The 19,264-nt window shown below is 54.8% G+C and overlaps 3 protein-coding genes across 10 annotated transcripts in view; 2 read left to right on the top strand and 1 right to left on the bottom strand.

The window, feature by feature from the left end:
* The first annotated feature begins 202 nt into the window (after positions 1 to 202).
* LOC117644264 (serine/arginine repetitive matrix protein 2-like) lies at positions 203 to 15,997 on the top strand. Of its 7 annotated transcripts, none has more exons than XM_034383558.1 (9): positions 245 to 293; positions 558 to 715; positions 4,693 to 5,370; positions 5,540 to 5,736; positions 10,890 to 10,958; positions 11,042 to 14,552; positions 14,629 to 14,676; positions 14,958 to 15,104; positions 15,343 to 15,997. In XM_034383558.1, exons 3-9 carry the CDS (start codon positions 4,702 to 4,704, stop codon positions 15,406 to 15,408), a joined length of 4,707 nt encoding a protein of 1,568 aa, XP_034239449.1. In that variant the 5' UTR covers positions 245 to 293; positions 558 to 715; positions 4,693 to 4,701; the 3' UTR covers positions 15,409 to 15,997. The 7 variants fall into 7 exon arrangements, with proteins under 7 accessions (XP_034239450.1, XP_034239449.1, XP_034239447.1 ...); XM_034383556.1 differs by lacking the exons at positions 245 to 293; positions 558 to 715 and adding an exon at positions 1,126 to 1,218 and having other exon boundaries at positions 11,042 to 11,396; positions 11,430 to 14,552; XM_034383559.1 differs by lacking the exon at positions 558 to 715 and having other exon boundaries at positions 203 to 293.
* On the bottom strand, positions 15,451 to 17,059 carry LOC117644270 (succinate dehydrogenase assembly factor 4, mitochondrial-like). The gene is made up of 3 exons (XM_034383572.1): positions 16,826 to 17,059; positions 16,494 to 16,616; positions 15,451 to 16,311 (listed from the first exon to the last, which is right to left on the bottom strand). The coding sequence occupies exons 1-3, from the start codon at positions 16,893 to 16,895 to the stop codon at positions 16,142 to 16,144; spliced, it is 363 nt and encodes a 120-aa protein (XP_034239463.1). The 5' UTR covers positions 16,896 to 17,059; the 3' UTR covers positions 15,451 to 16,141.
* Positions 17,060 to 17,312: 253 nt separating this feature from the next.
* LOC117644263 (dmX-like protein 2) overlaps positions 17,313 to 19,264 on the top strand; it is a 30,713-nt gene continuing 28,761 nt past the window's right edge. For both annotated transcript variants that reach the window (XM_034383552.1, XM_034383551.1), the window contains exons 1-2: positions 17,313 to 17,587; positions 18,169 to 18,366. In XM_034383552.1, coding sequence (XP_034239443.1) covers positions 17,501 to 17,587; positions 18,169 to 18,366 — 285 coding nt within the window. In that variant the 5' untranslated portion in view covers positions 17,313 to 17,500. The remainder of the gene's footprint in view (positions 17,588 to 18,168; positions 18,367 to 19,264) is intronic.

Raw genomic sequence — 19,264 nt, 5'->3', positions numbered from 1 at the left:
TATGAGTGCGCGAGAGACAGGGCGACGACTCTCGGAATCCGTGTGCAGGTCATGAGGCCTTGCCCCCCGTTGCGAGATCCAAGCGCCGCTATCAAGCCGCGATGCAACAGTGCAGCGGTTCAAAGGGCGGAAACAGAGCAAACGCAGCGACTTGGCGCGCTTTATAAAGGGCGCGCGTTTGGTGAGACGGAGACAGTGGACGGCGAGGCGGCCGTCGGCGTGTGTGGGAGCAGGGCGGCGCGGGGACTGGCGATGGACGTGGCCGCCGTGGCCAGGCTGGTGACCCCTAATAAGTAAGCATTGGGGGCGAAAGCGGGAGCGGTGGTGTTATGGAGGTCCGACTATAGCCAGCACCACGAGTTGGGGCTGTCTGTGTGGATGGAGAATTTTACTGCCTCCACGCTACTGGAGTGAGAGAAATTGGCGTCCATTAGGGTGTCGCAACGGGCGGCGGGGATGCGAGTTTGGTAGTCTAACGCGTAGGCGTTGTTATGCATAAGTGGTAGCACGGGTGATCCGTGCAGGAGCCCTGAACAATTTTTGACAATTTTTTTCAGAGTGACGGACGCCTTGCCCTGCCCACCCCCTGGGCCCCCTGGTGACGCATCCGCCGGCATCCGCGCTCGCCTTACAGGCCTTACAGCGTCGTCCTGGCGACCGGTTATCACTCGGCCGGCCGGGAAAAACAACCGAGTCCTCTTACATTCATTCGCGGGTGAGAAAGGCAATCTCAGCCAGTGTGTTTGCATCGTGCCGTCCGTGAGGTACACTGTTGGAAAGTGTCACAGGTGGTCACCCCAACGGAGCCCCCATGCACCGCTGGTCACCTCAACGGAGCCCCCCGCGCACCGTCGGACACCCACACGGGCCCCCACGCACCGTCGGGCACCCACACGGAGCCCCCACTTCCTGCCTCCACCACTTGCCTTTCCACAGTTCGCTCGCGTTCCAGCACCTCCCACTCCTGCGTTATTTTGCGACGGCTACCACCACCATGCCGATTGGAAATAATTGGAAGGGGAAATCATCTCCGTTGCAGTTGTCCACCCAATGCCCACCTAGTGTCCATTCAGTGCCCACCCAGTGGCCCACCCAGTGCCCACCCAGTGCCCACCCAGTGCCCACCCAGTGCCCACCCAGTGCCCACCCAGTGCCCATCCGACCAGTCGTCGTCGCCCTGCCATGAGGCCCCCATCTCTTCAAAACAATCTGAATGCAGTATGTATACTTGATTCTCGCTGGGCTTAGAACCCCTCCAGTTCGGTCCTTTTCTCGTTGTACCGAGGCCCCTATCAGATTCCCCCAAATTTGATACGTCGCGCGACTGTGTCCTCGGCATTCCGCCTTTTACGACTTGGGGTCCTCTGCTTTTTGACCCGAGGCCATAAAGTGACGATACCGGTGACAGGTGCGAGAGCGCAGGGCCCCTTCTGTGTTGTGTCCAGCTTTATATGCAAATCCCCACTTGAAATTCACTTAATTAGCTGGCGGCGGTCTGGGCCCTGCAGCTGTCTTTCAGGGAGAGACACAGCTCGACGGGGCCGCCCACTCGCGGACAGCGCCCCAGCACTGTTCACAGCAAAGCGCAGCAAAGCGTGGCAAAGCGGACAGCAGAGCCATCCGTCTCTCTCGCACTCTCGGAGTCGTCGCGTCGAGAGTGAGAGGCGGAGCGACTCAAACGCGGTCCGCAATCAGCCTGCAGCGGCGGCAGTGGCCTTCTGGCCAGGTGGTGCGCGAAACCGGTTTTGTTGCCGGACAGCAGATAAGATGGCGACGTCTGGAGGCGCGAGCACGGCGAGCCGCGCCCCGCGGTGGCGGTGGAGGGGGCGAGCGATCCGCGGCCCGCGAGCCGCTATATAAACGGACGCATTCAGCCTCCGTCTCAGAGACGGCGGCGGCGCGCCGCCAACCGAAGGACTCCCACACCGCCACAAGGACTGCCTCGGCTCGGACCGCGGACCCACGGACCGGACGACCACGGACCCATGGACCAAGGTTCGGCCCTGCGCTGTCCCGCTCGCACTCCGCGGGGGACTTCCCGTGTGGGCGGCCGCGCGTCCGGCGCCTCGAACGAGACCGAGATGCAGCCGCGTGTGCGCAGATGGCGAGTTCTCGGTACGATGCACTGGTAAACAAGGGCGGCAAGAAGGGCCGGAAGGACCTGTCAAAGAAGAACCCCCACCCCCAGGACCTACCCGTTGTCGGCGCTGCGCTGGCAGGAACTCTCGACCCGCGGGATGCTGGAGTACCCCGAGCTCGTGTCCCCCTCGGACGGGGGCCCGTCCTTGACGGCGTCCTTGGACGTGGTCGGCAGCAGCGCCGTCCTCTCGTCGGCCATGGCGGCGTGCTGGGCGTGCTGGGCGCGCTGGACTCCGTGGAGCACGAGAGCACGGCGGCGGCGTGCTGGGCGTGCTGGGCGCGGCCGCCGAAGTGAGGCACGGCGCCGTGCTCGACCGCCATCTCGCCGACGGCTGCCGACGGCCAAACAGAGGGCGCAAACAAGCCACCCTTCGACCTTCGACCCGCCCGAGATTGCCTCCGCCGTGTCCAGCAGCGGTGGACGGCCCGACGGCGCGGCCGGGGCCGTTTCCCTGCAACGCCCTGCCCCTCGCGGGGCCCAGGCCCAGGCGCGCGACGAGCGCAAGGCGAGACGCCCGCGCAGCGACGCTTCATCAGGAAGCCCCCAACGCCCCCTCCCCTCCCCCTGGCGCGTGTCAAGGTCAAGAAGGTCAAGAGAGTCAAGACAGTTTGCACTTCTGCTGTGCTGGCTGCCGCGCTGCCGCCATGAGAAATCGCTAAAGTATCGCCGCATCGCGTTACTTTGTTGCCCTGTACTTTGTGGCACCGCGCAGCAGCCTTGGCGGACCAGAGACAAAGTGTTGCGTGCCGCGCGTGCCCGCGGCCGGCCTCCAGATTTGGGCGGCACCGTCCGTCTGTCTGTCTGTCTTCCTCCCTCTTTCTATTTTGCGTGTTTCCGGGATGAGTGCGAGAGAGAGGAGCTTCGCGCGCATTCGCGCCCTTTCCCTTCCCTTCCCTGCTCCTGCTTTCCCGCGAGCCGAGAGCGGACAGCGACAGCGGCCGCTCCCGTCCCCACCACCAGGAGATTCCAGCCCGCGCCCTTCCCTTCCCTCTCTCTTCTCCACCGCCGACGCGCCGCCTAGCGCCAACAGAGGGAGCGGCGGTAGCGGCGCGGCGGACCACGGCGGACGGCCGCGCCGCCGCGCCGGAACTGCAACAGCCTCCTCCTCCTCCTTCCTCGTCCCCTTCCCCGCCGCGCCCCGCCGCCAGTTTGTCTCAGTTCTTCTCGGCCCGCGCCTTCGTCTGTTCTCCGCTCTAGAGCCGCGTTCCGTGAGTCCAGCCAGTTCGGACCGAGAGGACCTAGAGTGCAGTTCATTTCTGCCCCAGCGACTAGGTTCAGGACTAGTTTCATTCCCGAGGATGCAACGAGCCTACGGCCAGGACAGCGTTTCGGGCACACACAGGTAAAACCGCGTCCAGCCACCATAACCTAGCCGAGGCAGGACGACTCGCGCGGCTCGCGCCCGTCTGGCTGGCCAGCTGGGGCGTTCCTACGAACCATTACGCCCTTGGCCTTGTTTCCTTGGCAGCGATCCAGCTGCTGTTTTGGATCGCTCGTCTGGCTCTGTGTGAGTGTGTTTGTTAGTTTGTGGTTGGAAGCGACGGCCTGTCTCTTGATGGCCCGCGTCGCCCCGCACGTGGAAGGGCTCGCCGCGCCGCGGCCTGCCGAGACGCCCAAGACAGCTTTTTGTTGTGATTGTTGCGCCGTTCTGTGCGCGGCTGTGGCTTTCGTGGCTACCAACCAGCATTGTTGCCCCCGCCGGTTGAACAGTTCGACGGTTTGTTTTTCCGGATTGCGTGGCCGGCTGGACAAACGTGTGATCGCTGTGACCCGACCGGATGGAGCCCGCTCGTCATGCCTTGTGCCTAGTTCTTCCTCTCGGGTCGGCTGAAATAGTGTGTCCATGCCCAGTGTGACAAAAGGTTCGGACTTGCCCCGAGCTGTTGTTCGAGCAGCTCTCGCTTGTGGTATCTTGCCTGAAATCCCACCGCAGACTACCGACTAGCACATCCGGAGCCAATCCGTCGTGTGAGTGCTTGACGCGTCGTGAACCTGTCCGGTCCGACCGCGTGTTTGTTTGTTTTTTGGAGGGCTGTTTTAGGTTATGAGCCGTCCTGCGGGGGCGGTCGCCTCGCCAGCAAGCCGTGACCGATGCCCTTGCATACGTGAGCGCCGCCGAGTCCCAAAAAAAAGGGGGGGGAATCGCACGCATCAGGGCCGCCCTGTGAGTGCGAGCGAGAGAGACGACGAAACGTGCCTTCGGACGGCTGGCCCGTCAATTTGCAGTCCGCCAAGGCGTTGGTGCACCGCGCGGCTGGAGGCGCGTTTACCCTAGGGGCCGTACCCATACTACGTAACAATTTTGGGGGAAGGGGGGAGTCGAGCCACTACGCCCTGTCTTAATTACATGGGAACTGTAGGTTATCCTGGTCACTGAGGGGGAGGGGGTCAAAAAGTGGCCTAAAATCGGTCACGTAGCTTGGGTACGACCCCTCATCTGCGGTGCGAGTGTGTGTGTCGAGGGAGTGTGTGAGAGAGCGAGCGAGCGCTCGCCTCGCACTCTGCGTTCGTACCGTTTTGGGTCCGAAATGAGTGACTTCTCTCTGTTCCAGGTTCACAAGATGCGGCGTGGAGGGCGCCACACCGTCGCTCCTAGACAGCTTTTTGGCAACTCGTCGCGCTTCCAGAACGGCGAGATGGGCGGCCCCTGTGACCGCGATGACAGGCCCTGGGCCAACAACAACAACAACATGTACTGGACGCCGCAGCCGGTGCCGGCTCCGCAGCCCCAGCAGCCTCGCGCCTACAACGGCTACCGCCCTCCCAACAACAACTACCAGAACAACAACAACAACAATTACTACAGCACCCCTGTGACGTGGCACCACTACCAAGGCGGTCGCCAGCAGGCAGACTGCACGCCGCCAACGCCGCCGCAGCAGCAGGGCTGGCAAGGCTGGCAGCAGGGACCGCAGCAGGGCTGGTCGTCACAGCCAGCACCCTCAGCACACCCGCCGTCACAGCATTTCACTCCAAATTGGCCGCCACAGCAACAACAACAACAGTCCCAGGAACAACATCAACAACACTATCAACCTGCACCATCAACCAAGTATCAACCTAACCAGCAACCCCAGCAATATTCTTGGCCGCCAAATGGCAACGGGTACCAGGGCGAGTACGTCGCCTACCCCAACCCCTCCAGGGACCCGCGCCAGTTCGCGCCTAGCAGGCGGCAGCAGCAGCAGCAAGAATGGTCCCAGCGGCATGTGACTCCCGTGCAGGTAGACGTGGGTAACGAAGTTCGCACCATTTGACATGGGGCTGGTTTTCGAACGCAGGACTTAGACGCACGAGTGACTTCCCTCCTGGGTTCGAAGGCCGGCCCCGATCGTCATTAGGGTTGCTTTAGTTTTTATTCTGGAGGGTAGATGTTGAATAGATTGGATTTGCTTTCAGCTCCAGGATAATGATCCCAGCCAGGAGTACCGGGACCCGTCTTTCCCACAGCAAGAGCAGCACTGGCACCAAGAAGCGCCGCGGCAGGAGCCCCGCCGGCAGTCTTTCCCTTCTTCTAGTGGACCCGCCGTAGCGTCAGTACGGCCGTGGCAGGTGGAAGCGCCAGTTACTACTCCTTTAGCCACGGAGCGCTGCAGGTGATTCTTTGTCTGAATGCTCTCTCTTTCCCGAGTTAAGGGTGGGTGGGGTGGGGTCCCAGCGATTGTTGAGAATGTGGGCACCCGCGTGGCCGCGTGGCGTCGTCGCCATGGAAACCGCGCGTCCCCAAACGCGGTTTATGGCATCTGCCGTCTTGGATAGCATTGCAGGTAGCCCTCGACCGCGAGAACCCAGGGCTCTTCGTTTTCTGGTATTATAGAGTATAGAGTAGCTGGAGGCCCTGGCGGCTGCATGCGGCGGGGCCGCGGCAGCCAAATCTCGGCCCCGCCTCCGGGAAAGGCTGTAAAAGCCGGTAAGGCCTCGCGGAAAGCTGTCCTCCTTTCCCTTCCGGGAACAGAGGCCACTTTGCGCCCCAATCCTGCGCCGCGTACTCCGTGGAAGATTCGGCGTCGTGGGCCCTCGAAGGCCGTGCGCGCCGCCGCTTGTCGCGAAGTGCGCTGGTGTGTGGGCGAATTACAGTGTATTTAAACGCGGTACGCCGGTCGGAACGGCCAGTCCCTGCGAAGCCTTCGGACCGAGCAGTGCGCCGCCCCTGCTCGCGCTCTGCTCGACCACCGCGAACACGTTCTAGTACCTGGTGACGCCCGGAGAGGGCAGCCCGTTCCGTAACGCTTAGGTCGCGGACCGGGGCGTGGCAGGGCGTGGCAGGGCGTGGCAGGGCGTGGCCGCGGGCACGATAAGGCCGGCCTCGGGACAGCGGCGCACGCCGTGGCAGCAACTGAGGTTCGCAGGCGGCCGGCCGGCCCACGGTTTTCAGCCTTATTAGCAGTCAAGGTCCGGAGGCCTGGCTACGCTGGCGCCAGGACGGACGGCCCGGCAAGGGAAGCCAAGCAGACGATGCAGGTGTTGGGGCAGCGGGGTCACCAGCGCATCCAGGGTGAGGGGGACCGACGCGTAAACACGTCGGTTCCGACTAAGCGGCTTACACTGCTAATTCCACTTACCTGGGGCACCCCCTTCTTATGTAAACCGCGCTGGCTGGCGCGGAAAATTTGAGAAGCTTGTTGCGCGCTGTGGCCGCCAAAAAAATTCCCTGGAGACCGTTTGTATTGTGGGCAATACGTAGCGCGTACTCAAGAAGTTGCAAATTATTTTCTCGCTAGGCCAAAGATAATTTCAAACTTTTTTAATCGGGTCTCAGTAGCCGCAATACCGTAGCCAAGAAACATGCTTGATAAGAAGTTTGGCAGAAGTCTTTCTGGGGCGCGTCCGATGCGCTGAAGCTCGGAGCCGCGGCCATTGGTGATAAAGGGTGGGTGCGTGGGAGGGTGGGGTGTCCTGCAGGGTGCGGGGTAGTGCGGGGCGCGGGGGCCGGGCAGGCAGGGGGTTGGTGGTTCGGAGGCGGCTGGTTGGCCGGCGCCGCCCTCGTTCTCTATCGCCTCCAATCAGAGGCCGCCGTGACTCTCCTGCGCCGCCGCGCACCGCCACTAGGGGTCTCTGCGCGTCCTCGCGACCAGCCGGCGCCCGCAGGCCTTCCCGGAGTCCGCCGACGTCGACGTCAGTCTCGCGTCGGTCCGTGGTGCGGAAGGCCGCAGTCAGCTGCCCTTACGCGCCTCGCCGGTCCTCGAAGTCGCTCTCCGAGTCCCTCTGCGTGCCGCTGCTGTGGGGTGCGCCGCCATGGCGTCCAAGGTCAACCACAGCGTCTTGGTGCCCGTGCCGGCCGTGCCCGTGGAGACCGCGACCCCGCCGCCAGTCGCCGCCCCGAAGAGCAAGCCGCCCGACCTGCGCTCGCTGCGTCTCAGCCCGCCTCCGGGGATCGCGCTCCGCCCGCCTCTACGCCCGCCTCTACGCCCGCCTCTACGCCCTGTCGGCAACGGCCTGCTCCCCCTGCCCTTCCCGTTCTACGAGTACCGCGAGTTGTACGCGCCGCGGCACCCCGCGCTCCTACCTCACCCCGGGGCGTACCGGGCGTACCCGCCGCACCCTGGACTCCTGCCGCACCCCGGACGCCTCTCGCCGCCCCCGGGACTCTACCCCGGCGTGTGGCGGCCGCCGTTGGCTGGACCCCACGCGCCCCGCCGGCCCCGCCAGCGCCGCCAGCCCCGCCGTGTGCACGAGCGTTCCCCCGTCCGACGGCCACCTACCCTCCCGCCGAGGCCGCCCCCCGCTGAAGACGGTCAGCAGGGCCAGCAGGACGATCAAGTTCAGCAGGACCAGCAAGTCCAGCAGGACCAGCAAGTCCAACAGGGCCAGCAGGTTCAGCAGGGCGAGCAGGTTCAGCAGGACCAGCAAGTCCAGCAGGACCAGCAAGTCCAGCAGGACGAGCAAGTCCGGCAGGACCAGCAGGGAGTTAAAAGGAAGATGCCGGACTCGGAATCGTAAGTTTCCCCCGCGCGGCGCCTTTGTGGCATTCCCTCCGGCCGCCTCGGCGTTCTCCTCGGCTGTCCGCTGACGCCGCGTCCCCAGCACCGTGTCGACTGCCTGCCGCCCCGGCCGCTGGCGTCGGCCGCTGCTGCCGCCGCTGTGCAAGACAACCGTAGAGAGAAGTGCTCATAGATGCAACCCCTCCCTTCCGTAGTGAATTCAAGTGTAGAGTGGATGAGTGCCCGTAGATGTAACCCTTCAGCAATTTCGAATTTTTGTAGTGCCCCGCGGAAAGCTTTGCGACTGTAAGCTCCGCCCGGGGGTTGGTCCCAGCGCGTTCGCTGACGGCCCCGACTCGAGTCGTAGCCCGATGCCATGGCATGCGGCACTGCAAACTGACTCCCAAGGGGTTTTCCGTCGCCCTGTCTCTCTCGCACCTACACGCGACGCCTCGTGAGTCTGTCTCTCTCTCACTCGTGGGTCGTCCCATGTAGGTGCGAGAGAGAGCGACGCAAACGACCCTCGGAATCAGTGTGCTGGCTGTCGTGCGCGCTGACCGCGGCCGACTGCACCTGTGTTTCCCTCCGCCCCTTTCCACCGCCTGTAAACCCTTCCTGGTCTGTGCCCTCGCCAGGTCTATGAACTCCGTGGGATCGGCCGTCCCTGTGTATAATTTATTTCTCCCAATGACACACTTAACGATCTGGCCACGTTAGTACGTCTGGACACGTCGTGTCTACCCCAAGGAGCGGTCAAGCGGTCGCCAAATTGTCCATTGGAAACGAGAAATTACTCGATGCGTCGCGCCATGTCGTCGAATGTGGAACGTGCAGTGGTTGAAATGTTGCACTGCAAAAACCTGGGAATTCCCTCCCCATTTTCCGAACGAGCCCTCACCCCACCGACCCCCGCAAGGAAATAACCGTAGTTGAAGTTTCAATTCAATTAGTTATATTGGCATTTCAGCCTCCCACACGCCCGAACAATACAAACCAAGTTGCAGGTTCAGCTCGGCAGAAAATGGGTGCTTTGTTTTGAATGCCAAAATTATTGCGTGCAGCAGACGTGGGGATATCGGACCGAATGAGGCGACATTTTGGCATTGAGAAGAGGGTGCCCGTTTTGTGGTGAGCTAGCTCGCCGACTTGCAGTGGAAGTCTTCGCGTCAACGCCAAGTCACATCTTTCCTACCGGCTTGTGCTGACTGGGTGGCCGCAAAGCTTCACAAAGCCTTCCGCGAGGCCAACCGGTGGCGGCAGCGCGACAGCGATGCGCCTCGCCGAGGAACGTAGGGGTGCTTGCCGTTTCGGGGCGCCGAAACGCAGCGTTTGGTTTTCGAGTGGACTGCGCAACGCCAGAAACACGCCCTACTTCGCCTTCCCTGCGTGCACGGCGCTGCGTCGCACTGCGTGGCATTGCCCCCGTGGCCGTGGGGAACGCCGTCGCCGTCGTCAGTCCGGGCGCCGCTCTGCTCTAGGTTATTTTTAGTTTCGGGGATCCGCAAGCGACCCGCAAGCAAGGTTGTTTGTACTTTCCCGACTCGGGAAAAGGGCGCCGAGAGCTGATTCCGCGAACAGCGCTCCGCCGTTGTGTCTCTCTCGCACCCCTACGGGACGCCGCGTGAGTGCGAGAGAGGCAGTGACGAAAGCGCTGGATGCAGTGTAGGGGACGCCGCCTGGCTGCATGCTCACTCTCACCCCCTGCGAGATAAGCGGTCCTATCGACTTCCTTGGAGCAGCGCGCTGCACGTCGGTCAACTGAGCCTCGGGCGAAGCGCAAAGTGAACCCTCAAGGGGCTTCTCACGGCCGGCCTGTCAGCTGGCACCGAAAAATTGGGGCCCCAGACTAACAGTGCAGGTCGCCCCAATATTTGGTGCCAGCGGCAGGACGGTCCTGGGTCCCTGCCGGCCGAGGGATTGCAGCAGCAGCGGCGTGCCTGCAGAGCGATTCCGCGGGGCGTCCCCCTCTCTCTCGCACTCACTGGGCCGTTCCGCACAGGTGCGAGAGAGATGGATAGACCGACGGCCGCACTGCGGGGAATGACAAGCAGCCGTCCACTGCAAGCGAGGCTGCGACCGCCTGCCAGGGTGCTGCGATGCAAGGCCATGCCTGCCGCGCTGTCTGAAACTATTGTTTTAAGATTCGGGGAAAGCGTTGTGAATGAGAAGCGCCTGCTCTCACAGCGGCCATGCGGCCAGGTCCCTCCACCCTTAAAAAAGAAGGCAATTTGCCTGTGTATAGGTAATTTTCAGGCTACTCCGCCCACATTTGAGCTCAAAACGACCCCCCCCCCCTCTTTTTCCGTATGAAAGAACGGAATTCTGGGGTACGTTCGAGGCATGCTGCGATAGTGAAGACGCGAACGCGCCGTGGGAATCTTGGGAATGGAAAACGCAGAAAGGCGAATTAAAAGAGTGGGACTCTGCTTAATGTTTTTTTCTAAAACGGTTGAAACTAGGAGAGACTGACTTAGATGTCGCATCCCATTTCCACCAGGTGTAGAACTCCCGATGCAAACGCGGCGACTGGGGTTTATGGTGTGCGCTCGACGGCCCTCGGGAGTCGCCCGCTGCGAATTTAATTTAAGTCATACTAGAGGAAACTCAAACGATATCGACTGCCACAGTTCCGTAGTCACTATGCGTTCTTGACTTACTCTATAAACAATTTTTAAAATGGTTCAACACCGCCGCCATTCTGCTCCCACCCAACCCCCGGCCCAAAATTAATTTCAAAAAAAAAAAGACCTTATAATTGTCTGAATTGCTATGATAACTCTCATGCCTTCACTGGAAGTCTCTTTAAACATTTTATTTATTTGTTTCAGGCCTGAAGCTTCACAAAATGCCATGACGGCACAGCAGCTGAGAAACTTGAGTGCCAATGCAATAGCGAGGTAAGTCCTTTCTCGTGTACCTTAATTGATTTTTCAAGATTCTGGCAATGATTTGATCTCGTTATTTGTTTTTTTGTTACCAGGTACAGGACCAGCTCGCCCCCACGTGGCAGTGCCACGACTCCGAAGCGGTCCAGGTGGGACCAAAAGCCGCCTTCTACCCCTAAGCTACAGCAGGCGGATGTGGCCACCGCCAGACCTAGTTCGCGGACGGAAGCCGCCCCGTCCAGGCCAAGCTCGCGGACGGAGGCTGCGCCGTCCAGTCTACAGCAAGCGCATGTTGCCACCGCCAAACCAAGCTCGCGGACGGAAGCTGCGCCGTCCAGTCTACAGCAAGCGCATGTTGCCACCGCCAGACCTAGTTCGCGGACGGAAGCTGCGCCGTCCAGTCTACAGCAAGCGCATGTTGCCACCGCCAGACCTAGTTCGCGGACGGAAGCCGCCCCGTCCAGGCCAAGCTCGCGGACGGAGGCTGCGCCGTCCAGTCTACAGCAAGCGCATGTTGCCACCGCCAAACCAAGCTCGCGGACGGAAGATGCCAGATCCGGTTTCCGGTCGGATGTTGCCTCGAGACCTCGGCAGTCGGATGTCGCCACCCCGAAAGCTGGTTCGCGGCCGGATCCGCGTACAGAGTTTTTGAGAGCCAGTTCGCGGTCCGATGCTGCCAGGAGCGATCCTCGGATGGATGCGACGAGCTCGGCGAGCTCCAGAAGTCACGTGGAGGCTCCTCCAGGAAGACCCAAGCACCAGACACCCAAGCCCACCTCTTCGAAGCCCCCTCGGTTGGATTCTCACATCCCTCAGCTTCCGCCGAGCACTCCACCAAGCACTGCGAAGCGCCCGCGGTCGGATGCTGAGGTTCCCCAGCCTGCGCCAAGCACTCCACCAAGCACTTCGAAGCGCCCGCGGTCGGATGCTGAGGTTCCCCAGCCTGCGCCAAGCACTCCACCAAGCACTTCGAAGCGCCCGCGGTCGGATGCTGAGGCTCCCCAGCCTGCGCCAAGCACTCCATCAAGCACTTCGAAGCGTCCTCGGTCGGAAGCTGAGATTCCTCAGCCTCCACCTGGTAGCAGTACTTCGAGGCCCCCCACGTCCGATGCTGTTCTTCCCCAGCCTCCACAAGGCGCTTCCGTGCGGACCCCTCAGATGGAAGCTGCAATTCCCCAGTCAAGCTCTGCTTCGAGGTCAAAGCCTGGTCAGTCAGAAGCAGCCTCCACTCCCAGGCGGCGGCAATCGGACGCGGACTCCGCTATCCAAGACTCCGATCGTGCCCATGTCAAGTCCAAGCGGTCATCCATTGAAGCAAGTACATCAAAGGCGTCGAATTCATCATCTGGTGATGTAGTGAAGGACACGGCTGATCGAAGTGACAGCAGCGAGAAGCATGCATCTAAAAGTTCCAGGAGTAAATCGAAGAAGTCCAGATCATCCTCCCATTCATCAACATCCAAGCACCGCACGAAGACACCAGAAAGGTCAGCCCCTGCTCATGAAGAATCTGCCAAGAAAAAATCTTCGAAGGCTTCGTCAAGTACAAGAGACAGCAAAACTAGGTCCTCGTCCTCATCCAAGATATCATCTTCAACTGATAAACAGCCCAAAGAAGATTTAGGGAAGTCCAGCAATGGAAACTCCGCTTTAAATCCTCCTAAATTTAATGCCAACTTCAGAATACCCAAAACTTCAAAATTGCCTAATCCTCTGTTAGATGCCCAAGAAACTCCCAAGAGCACTAAAAAGTCACCCACCACCTGGTTGCAGCAAGGCTCCACACCAAAGCCTGCAGCCCCTGGCTCCAAAATCCATATCACCCCGAGCTGCAGTGCTTCTGAGGAGAGTCCCCAAGACCCCGAAAACAGAAGGCCGAAAAGTTCAGGCTCTGACTATGAGCTTATGAATGTTTTAAGTGGGGAAACTGCTGTTGATTTGGCAGCAGAAGTTAGGGCTGCAAGACGTCAAAAGCGTACTTGCACCAGTTGTGCTCCGGAGAAGACAAAAACAAAAAAACTCAAGGAAACAGAGTTAGTGAAGAAACAATCTACCACCAAGACCAAGACTCGTCCTGATTCTGAAGAGAATGCTAGGTCAAGACTAACACCGAAGCGCCGTAGCAGGAAGGGAAGTGATGAAAGTGACTGGACTCCCCCGAAACGGTCTAGATCTGCAAGAAGTAGATGCTCCAATCTATCGTCGGAACCACCATCTCCTCCACGTTCTGGTATTGCGAGCAGGACCAGAAGCAGAACAAGGTCGCCATCTGCAAAGAGAACTAATGTCTTGGGATTTTCTAATCCATATGACTCGAGTGATAGTGATGACGATGATAGAGTTGTCGGAAGCACTTGGACCAATGAGAGCATGGCCCATTGGGCAACAGGTGATGATACTTCGGAAGCTGAAAAGAGCCCACCATCGGCTGTGGAGGAAATGTTCAAAAGACTCCAACGGGACAACCAAAAGAAGAAGGAGATTGTCTACGCTCAGCCGGCTAATTACACGACCTTATCAACCTGCTTAACTGCTCAAGAATCATTACTGGCCTCACCCCCGATGCCGTTTTTATTGCCACAAGATGAGATAAGCCCTGCTAACAGGCAAGAAATGCCCCATTTGACCAGGACACCCTCTTCTGGACCTTCAATTGGCGACCCAACATCATCACCTCCCTCTGTTCCTTCTCAGCATGAAAGACAAGTTACGACACCACCACCACTTGGGAGAGAAGTTTCGCCTGCAATCCCAATGCTACCTCAAGAGAAAGAGTGCCAGCACCGACCAGCTTCAGATCCCAAGCTAAGTGGGGATACAGTAGTTGCTGCTACTGCTGAACAAACTGTTAATGAAGTCGCAAAGAAAGAAGATAAGGAGCATGCAGGCAATGTCGAGGAAATTGTTTTGGAGGATATTTCTGAAGATCCCGGAGATGTTGAGGTTGTTGGGGGAGTGGGTTGTCCACTATCACCACCAATCGCCGAATTCATTGATCTAGAAGATCAACCACCAATTGATGTTCATCTCCCAATTCAGGAGCTGTGGAACAAATTACAGCCATCTATCAGGAATACAATTGAGACACTAGAAGACACTTTAAAATTAGCCAACAGCTCAATTGTTACATTCGTTGAACAGTTCAATGAAGCTGAAAAAATGAAAACTAGGAGCTTACGGGAAGAGCAATTCCAGAGTCTCCGGGATGACTTTAGGTCCAAATTTTCTTTGTCCTATCAAAGAACAGAAAATGCATTTTTGCATCTGCTTTCTCATTTCAAGGAGAAGGATTTGTACTGTGTTTTGCGTAAGAGACTTTGTACCACAACTGACTTGAGTGATCCTCAAAGTTCCATAGAAGACATGAAGACCCTATTTCAGACCGTGACCAGCTCGTCTAAATTAGAGCTTACCAGGAATTGCAGTTGCAATGTGAGCCTTGCAGCAAAACTTTTCAACATGCACCGGACAAAACGAGAATATCAAATGGATTTGAATAGTCCCATGAAGACTGCTGGATCACGAGTTCAAGGTGTGGAGCCATTACCCCATGGAAATCAAGCAGGAGGAAGTGGAGCAACTTCAACTGAATCAACTTTTAACAAAGTAATTACCAAATTTCTTTTGAAAGTCTCTCTTTTCTTGAAGTGTGGTATTTAAACCAATTTCTTTGTTCCTCCAGAGGCTTCGTACACCATCCAGGGACAGTGGATACACTTCCCCCCACCGGGTATGTAATTCTGTATGTGCTCTAGTTTCAGCAGTCGAGGAGAACAAGAAAATGAAGGCCCTGAAACCGTTCTGTTCATTTCAAACCACTTTTATTAGTATTGATATTTAAAATTTTGCCACATAGTTTGTAATCTTGAAAGTAAATCTTGAAAGGATCAAAAGGTTCTGTAATAACCTTGACGGGTGTCATTTTACTCTTTACTTTGCTAACTAACAATTTCTTAACCTTGACTGATGTCATTTTACGCTTTACTTTGCTAACTAACAATTTCTTCGCAGGTTCTTCAACCCTCAAATGAGGATCCAGTGGGGTCTGATGATGATTTGGGCCACGTCGAAATTCCAACTTGCATTCAGTGCATCAAAACTGCAACCTTAAGATGCCCTGCGTGTCCTGATATTTATTATTGTAGTACAAATTGCCAGGTGTGAAGCAACATCCTATTAGTTTCATGATATCATTCTTCTCATAATTAACACCATCCTTATTCCATTAGTTTGGGGCTCCTTCTAATTCGCCTTTTTCAGTCTCAAATATCACAATGCTTCTCTTGACTAACAGCATCCTCATTCCATTAATTATCATTGGTTTTAATTGTGTTCCACTTGAGTCTAAACAATCACTGTGTTGTTTAATCCAATATTTGATTTCTGTCTGTTTCAGAAAATGCACTGGGTCAGTCACATCAATACGTGTGGCTATAGGAATTTGTCTAGTCCCCAAACCTGAAAGTACAAAGCTAGCTTCTCTCTTACAAGTGTATATGTTTAGTTTTTTTTTTGTGTTTTGTTTTAAGGTTAATGATAGTATGTAAACCATTACATATGTTTTTATGTATGTGCCTTATAGTTTGTACTATAGCTCATAACTATTATTTGTTACTTTATGTTGTCAGTAAGTGCAGATTTGTTTTGCATGATAAGTTACACTGAGTTTTGTTTTAAAATTTCCTTAATTAATTGTATGTATCTCAAACAATGTACCTGTTCAACCAAATTTCAGTACTCCTGTAATTTTCAACAGCATGTGTATCTATGTTTATTGATTTTTTAAAATGTGTGATCTCATGGTAATTGTAAGTTTATAGTCTTTGTTGTCAACACATTCATAACTTTTACTTAGTTATCTTTTCCAAGACTGTTAAATATATACTATTACTTACTGTACATATAAATTGAATCTTTTAGACAACAAGGTAACATTGGTTTTCATCAAGTTTCCAGGCATTATTCTACTTCTAATTAACATCAACAAATGATATACATAAAGAAAAAAGAAGATCTGAAGTTAGAAAATTAAATCTTAGCCTGCTGATTCATTATGGACTTGAGACCTACTTAATTTATAGACTAATAATTATGCACTCATATCACAATGTCCTACAAAACTGAGACTTCTATGCTCAATAATAAGAAACTTAAAAAATCACATCATTCAACCAAAATGAATGTAATTAAGTATCTCAGAAATCAGACACCCGTCCTTTCCTCTCCCAGTCCCCGTATCGTGTAGGCTCAGGCCCCTTTGGTCCACCAACCTCTCCAGTGTGAGGGTTAGTGTTATTTGGCCATGGAGGCAAGGGTTCCTTTTCTTGGAATGGGTGCTTACCTTCATCTAGCTCATCAAGTTTCCCTGCAAGAAAGAAAGCAAGAAAGACAAAATGCATTTAATGGGGAAAGAGGGACATGTGGCAATATTAAAGTATTCGACTTGACACTGTCTCCAGAATAAATGTAACAGTAGTTTAAAAGACAACATTCATACATCTCGAAGTCTTCTCGTTGACGAGAAATTGTAAGCAAACTATAACATACCTATGGGTGTCTTTGCTCGCAACTTTTTTGCAAGGTTGGCTGCTTTGCATGATTCATCGGACTTTGAGTCAGGTGAGTTTCCAGTGCCTGACGAATAGCATTTGTTGAATTGGAAGTTGAAATCTGCAAAAGGAAATTAAACAGCCTCTAGAATGTCTGAACCTATGGCAAATGAATGACAACAACAAAAAAAGATACAGAAAGGTTGAAATGGTATCGGACCTTGCGAACAGCCTCTAGCGGGCTCAATCAAGAACAAATCCCGAAAACAATCATGATTTAGAGGTTACATAATCTACTGCAATTTTTACTAAAATATTGAGAACACTCACTTCTGAGGGCAGGAAAGGAACTCTTAACCAACCTCCTCGACATGGAGGCACAATAAGTGAGGCTCGACATTTTTCGAGAAACAAGAGTGGTGAAAACAAAATACAATACGTTTTGTTCAAACTTTCGGGGCAATGGGCACCAATGTTAAATTCACTTCTTAATTCAACCAGGAGGCAGTCAGCTGTTTGATTGGTTGCATTTGTTGTGTTTCTGCAAGGTTTCTGCTAGCAGAAGACAGGAACCGGAAAACAGCACGACTAAAGTTGTGATGTTGCCAACACAAAAAGAGGGTGCTGGGTTCTACGATTTGACACAATTGGCTTATCTCGTAACTTCAGCACTTTCCAGATTTTATTCGGAACTAAAGATCATAATTAGTCTTCGTTGATGAACATTTTGGCCCAAAACCGTGCTAGAACGATTTCTAACTAAATATTCTCAGTGTGGCTAAAGTGGAGATGTAAGAAGAAGCAAAACAAGAAAGTGCAGAACGTTTGGATCTGACAGCTTAGCAGTGTCTCTAGTGCCCTTAAAGATGGCGACTTTTTCGCAAGTGTTTTTAGACAGGGAAACCGTCTGTGTCTTTTAATTTTTTGAGTGTAGATTGTTTTGGGTTCTTTCGCTGTCTTCAATGATTTCCTAGCACTGTGTTTGCCGTAGAGAACAGGAGCACCATGAATTGTCACCAAATTCTGAGCGGGGCCTGCAATGTAGGCGACCGTTGCTTCGCTGTGGGGAGTGTTGAGGGGATTCCTTTTACAGTAAGTTTTTGTCATTTTCCCTTGTATCACCTGGCACGATGTCATGTTCAACCCCTGCATTCATGTCTTTGCTCGGGTTCTGCTTCACGGACTGTATTATGGATATTGACGAAAAAGAGGTCTCAAGATGGCGGTACTTCAGTTTCTCTCTTCTGACACATATCTTGTCAGTCCAAGTTTACATACCCTTTCATTGTCTGTCAAGTGACTGATTCAAGTTCTGTTAAAGATACTCTTCTCTGAGGTAGGGTGCAGAACTTTTACGGTTTCTCAATTGAATGTCAACTCTAATCCTAACCTAGAATTACAGGCAAAGTTCTGCACATTCTCAAGATATTCATCAGTTTATATTTTTTGTCATTGTTTAATACCACCTTGTCAATTTGTCGGCTCCTCAACACTACATCTTTTTTTTCTTTTTTTTTACTATACATTTATTGAACCATTTTTTCTGCTGTTGTCCTTAAGTGTCATCTGACTCCAACCATTGAAAAACTTCGTTTCATTTATATATTTTCAAAATTTTACTTCCTCATGTTGTTTCTTGTTTAAAATTGTACCTTACTTTCCTGTAATTTCAGGCTTATGCTGCTGGATGTAACATAGTAATATTGGCAAGCACCTTTGAGCGTGTTCAGATTATTCCTGGTGCTATTCACAATTATATCCGCATCTCATGCCTTGATTGCTCTACTGACACTGGTAAAATAGCTGCTGCCTATGAGAATCAAGTATGCATCTTCGAGCCAACCCCTCTCATTCATCATACTTCATCGCATGTAAGTTTTCTGAATATTTTGAGTGAAAGCGTTGCTGATGGTTTGAATAGAAAGAAGAGCTTGTCTCAGCCTACTTCTGTAAGTTCATCGCATTTTGCAAGAGAAATCAGAGACACCAATAACATGCAATCAAGTTTATTGATTGCTCGTCAGTATCATGAAGCAGGAAACTTGTTTACACACCTGTCAAACCTGGCAAGCTCAGTAGGGGTAAATTGCATTGAATGAGAGGGACAGTTGTATCTGTGCCCTCTGCAGTGAGGGCTGCCAGTTCATCTTTGGGGGAAGCTAGGCGGAACACCCTTGGATTCTCTTCTCAGTCATGGTCCATGCTCCCCGCGATGCGCGATGACGTCACAGTGCTCGCGTCGCGTCCTGAATTCGACCTCGCCTTAATGTGCCAGCCGCTCGCTGTCTGGCGCCTGGCGCCCTGCTCGTGCTTGGCCATGCCCTAATGCGGCCAAGGGAGGAAAAAAAACCCTCATCCAAACGAAAACGTTGAGGACGGCCTGTGGACAAAGCGGGGATTCGAACCCTCGCCAGCCCGGAATCCGAGCCGGAATTCCATGAATGGTGTCGACCCGCTCGGCGCGTTTATTGTCTAATATCTTATCTCGGGGTATCGCGGCGCGGCGGCACTCGTGCCAGAAGCACTTTTCGCGGCGCGCTGCTCGCCGAACGAAGGTCTGAAAGCTCGGAGGGCCGATGGGAAGGCGGCTGCTGATGGGACTCGAACCCGGGCTCTCCTCTCAGCGCAGTGCGCATTGCGCGCGGAGGCCAAAGTTACGCTTGGCATGCACCTGTCGCAGGACATCGCGGCGCATCGAGGCGGCTTATGATCCCAGCCCCCTCCCCCTTTCCTTTGGCAGGACACTATTCGGGTCCTCGCCTCCCATCC

This window comes from Thrips palmi, unplaced genomic scaffold, assembly GCF_012932325.1.
Source record: "Thrips palmi isolate BJ-2018 unplaced genomic scaffold, TpBJ-2018v1 HiC_scaffold_18, whole genome shotgun sequence".
NCBI lineage: Eukaryota > Metazoa > Arthropoda > Insecta > Thysanoptera > Thripidae > Thrips > Thrips palmi.
This window is presented reverse-complemented; position numbering and strand designations above follow the sequence as displayed.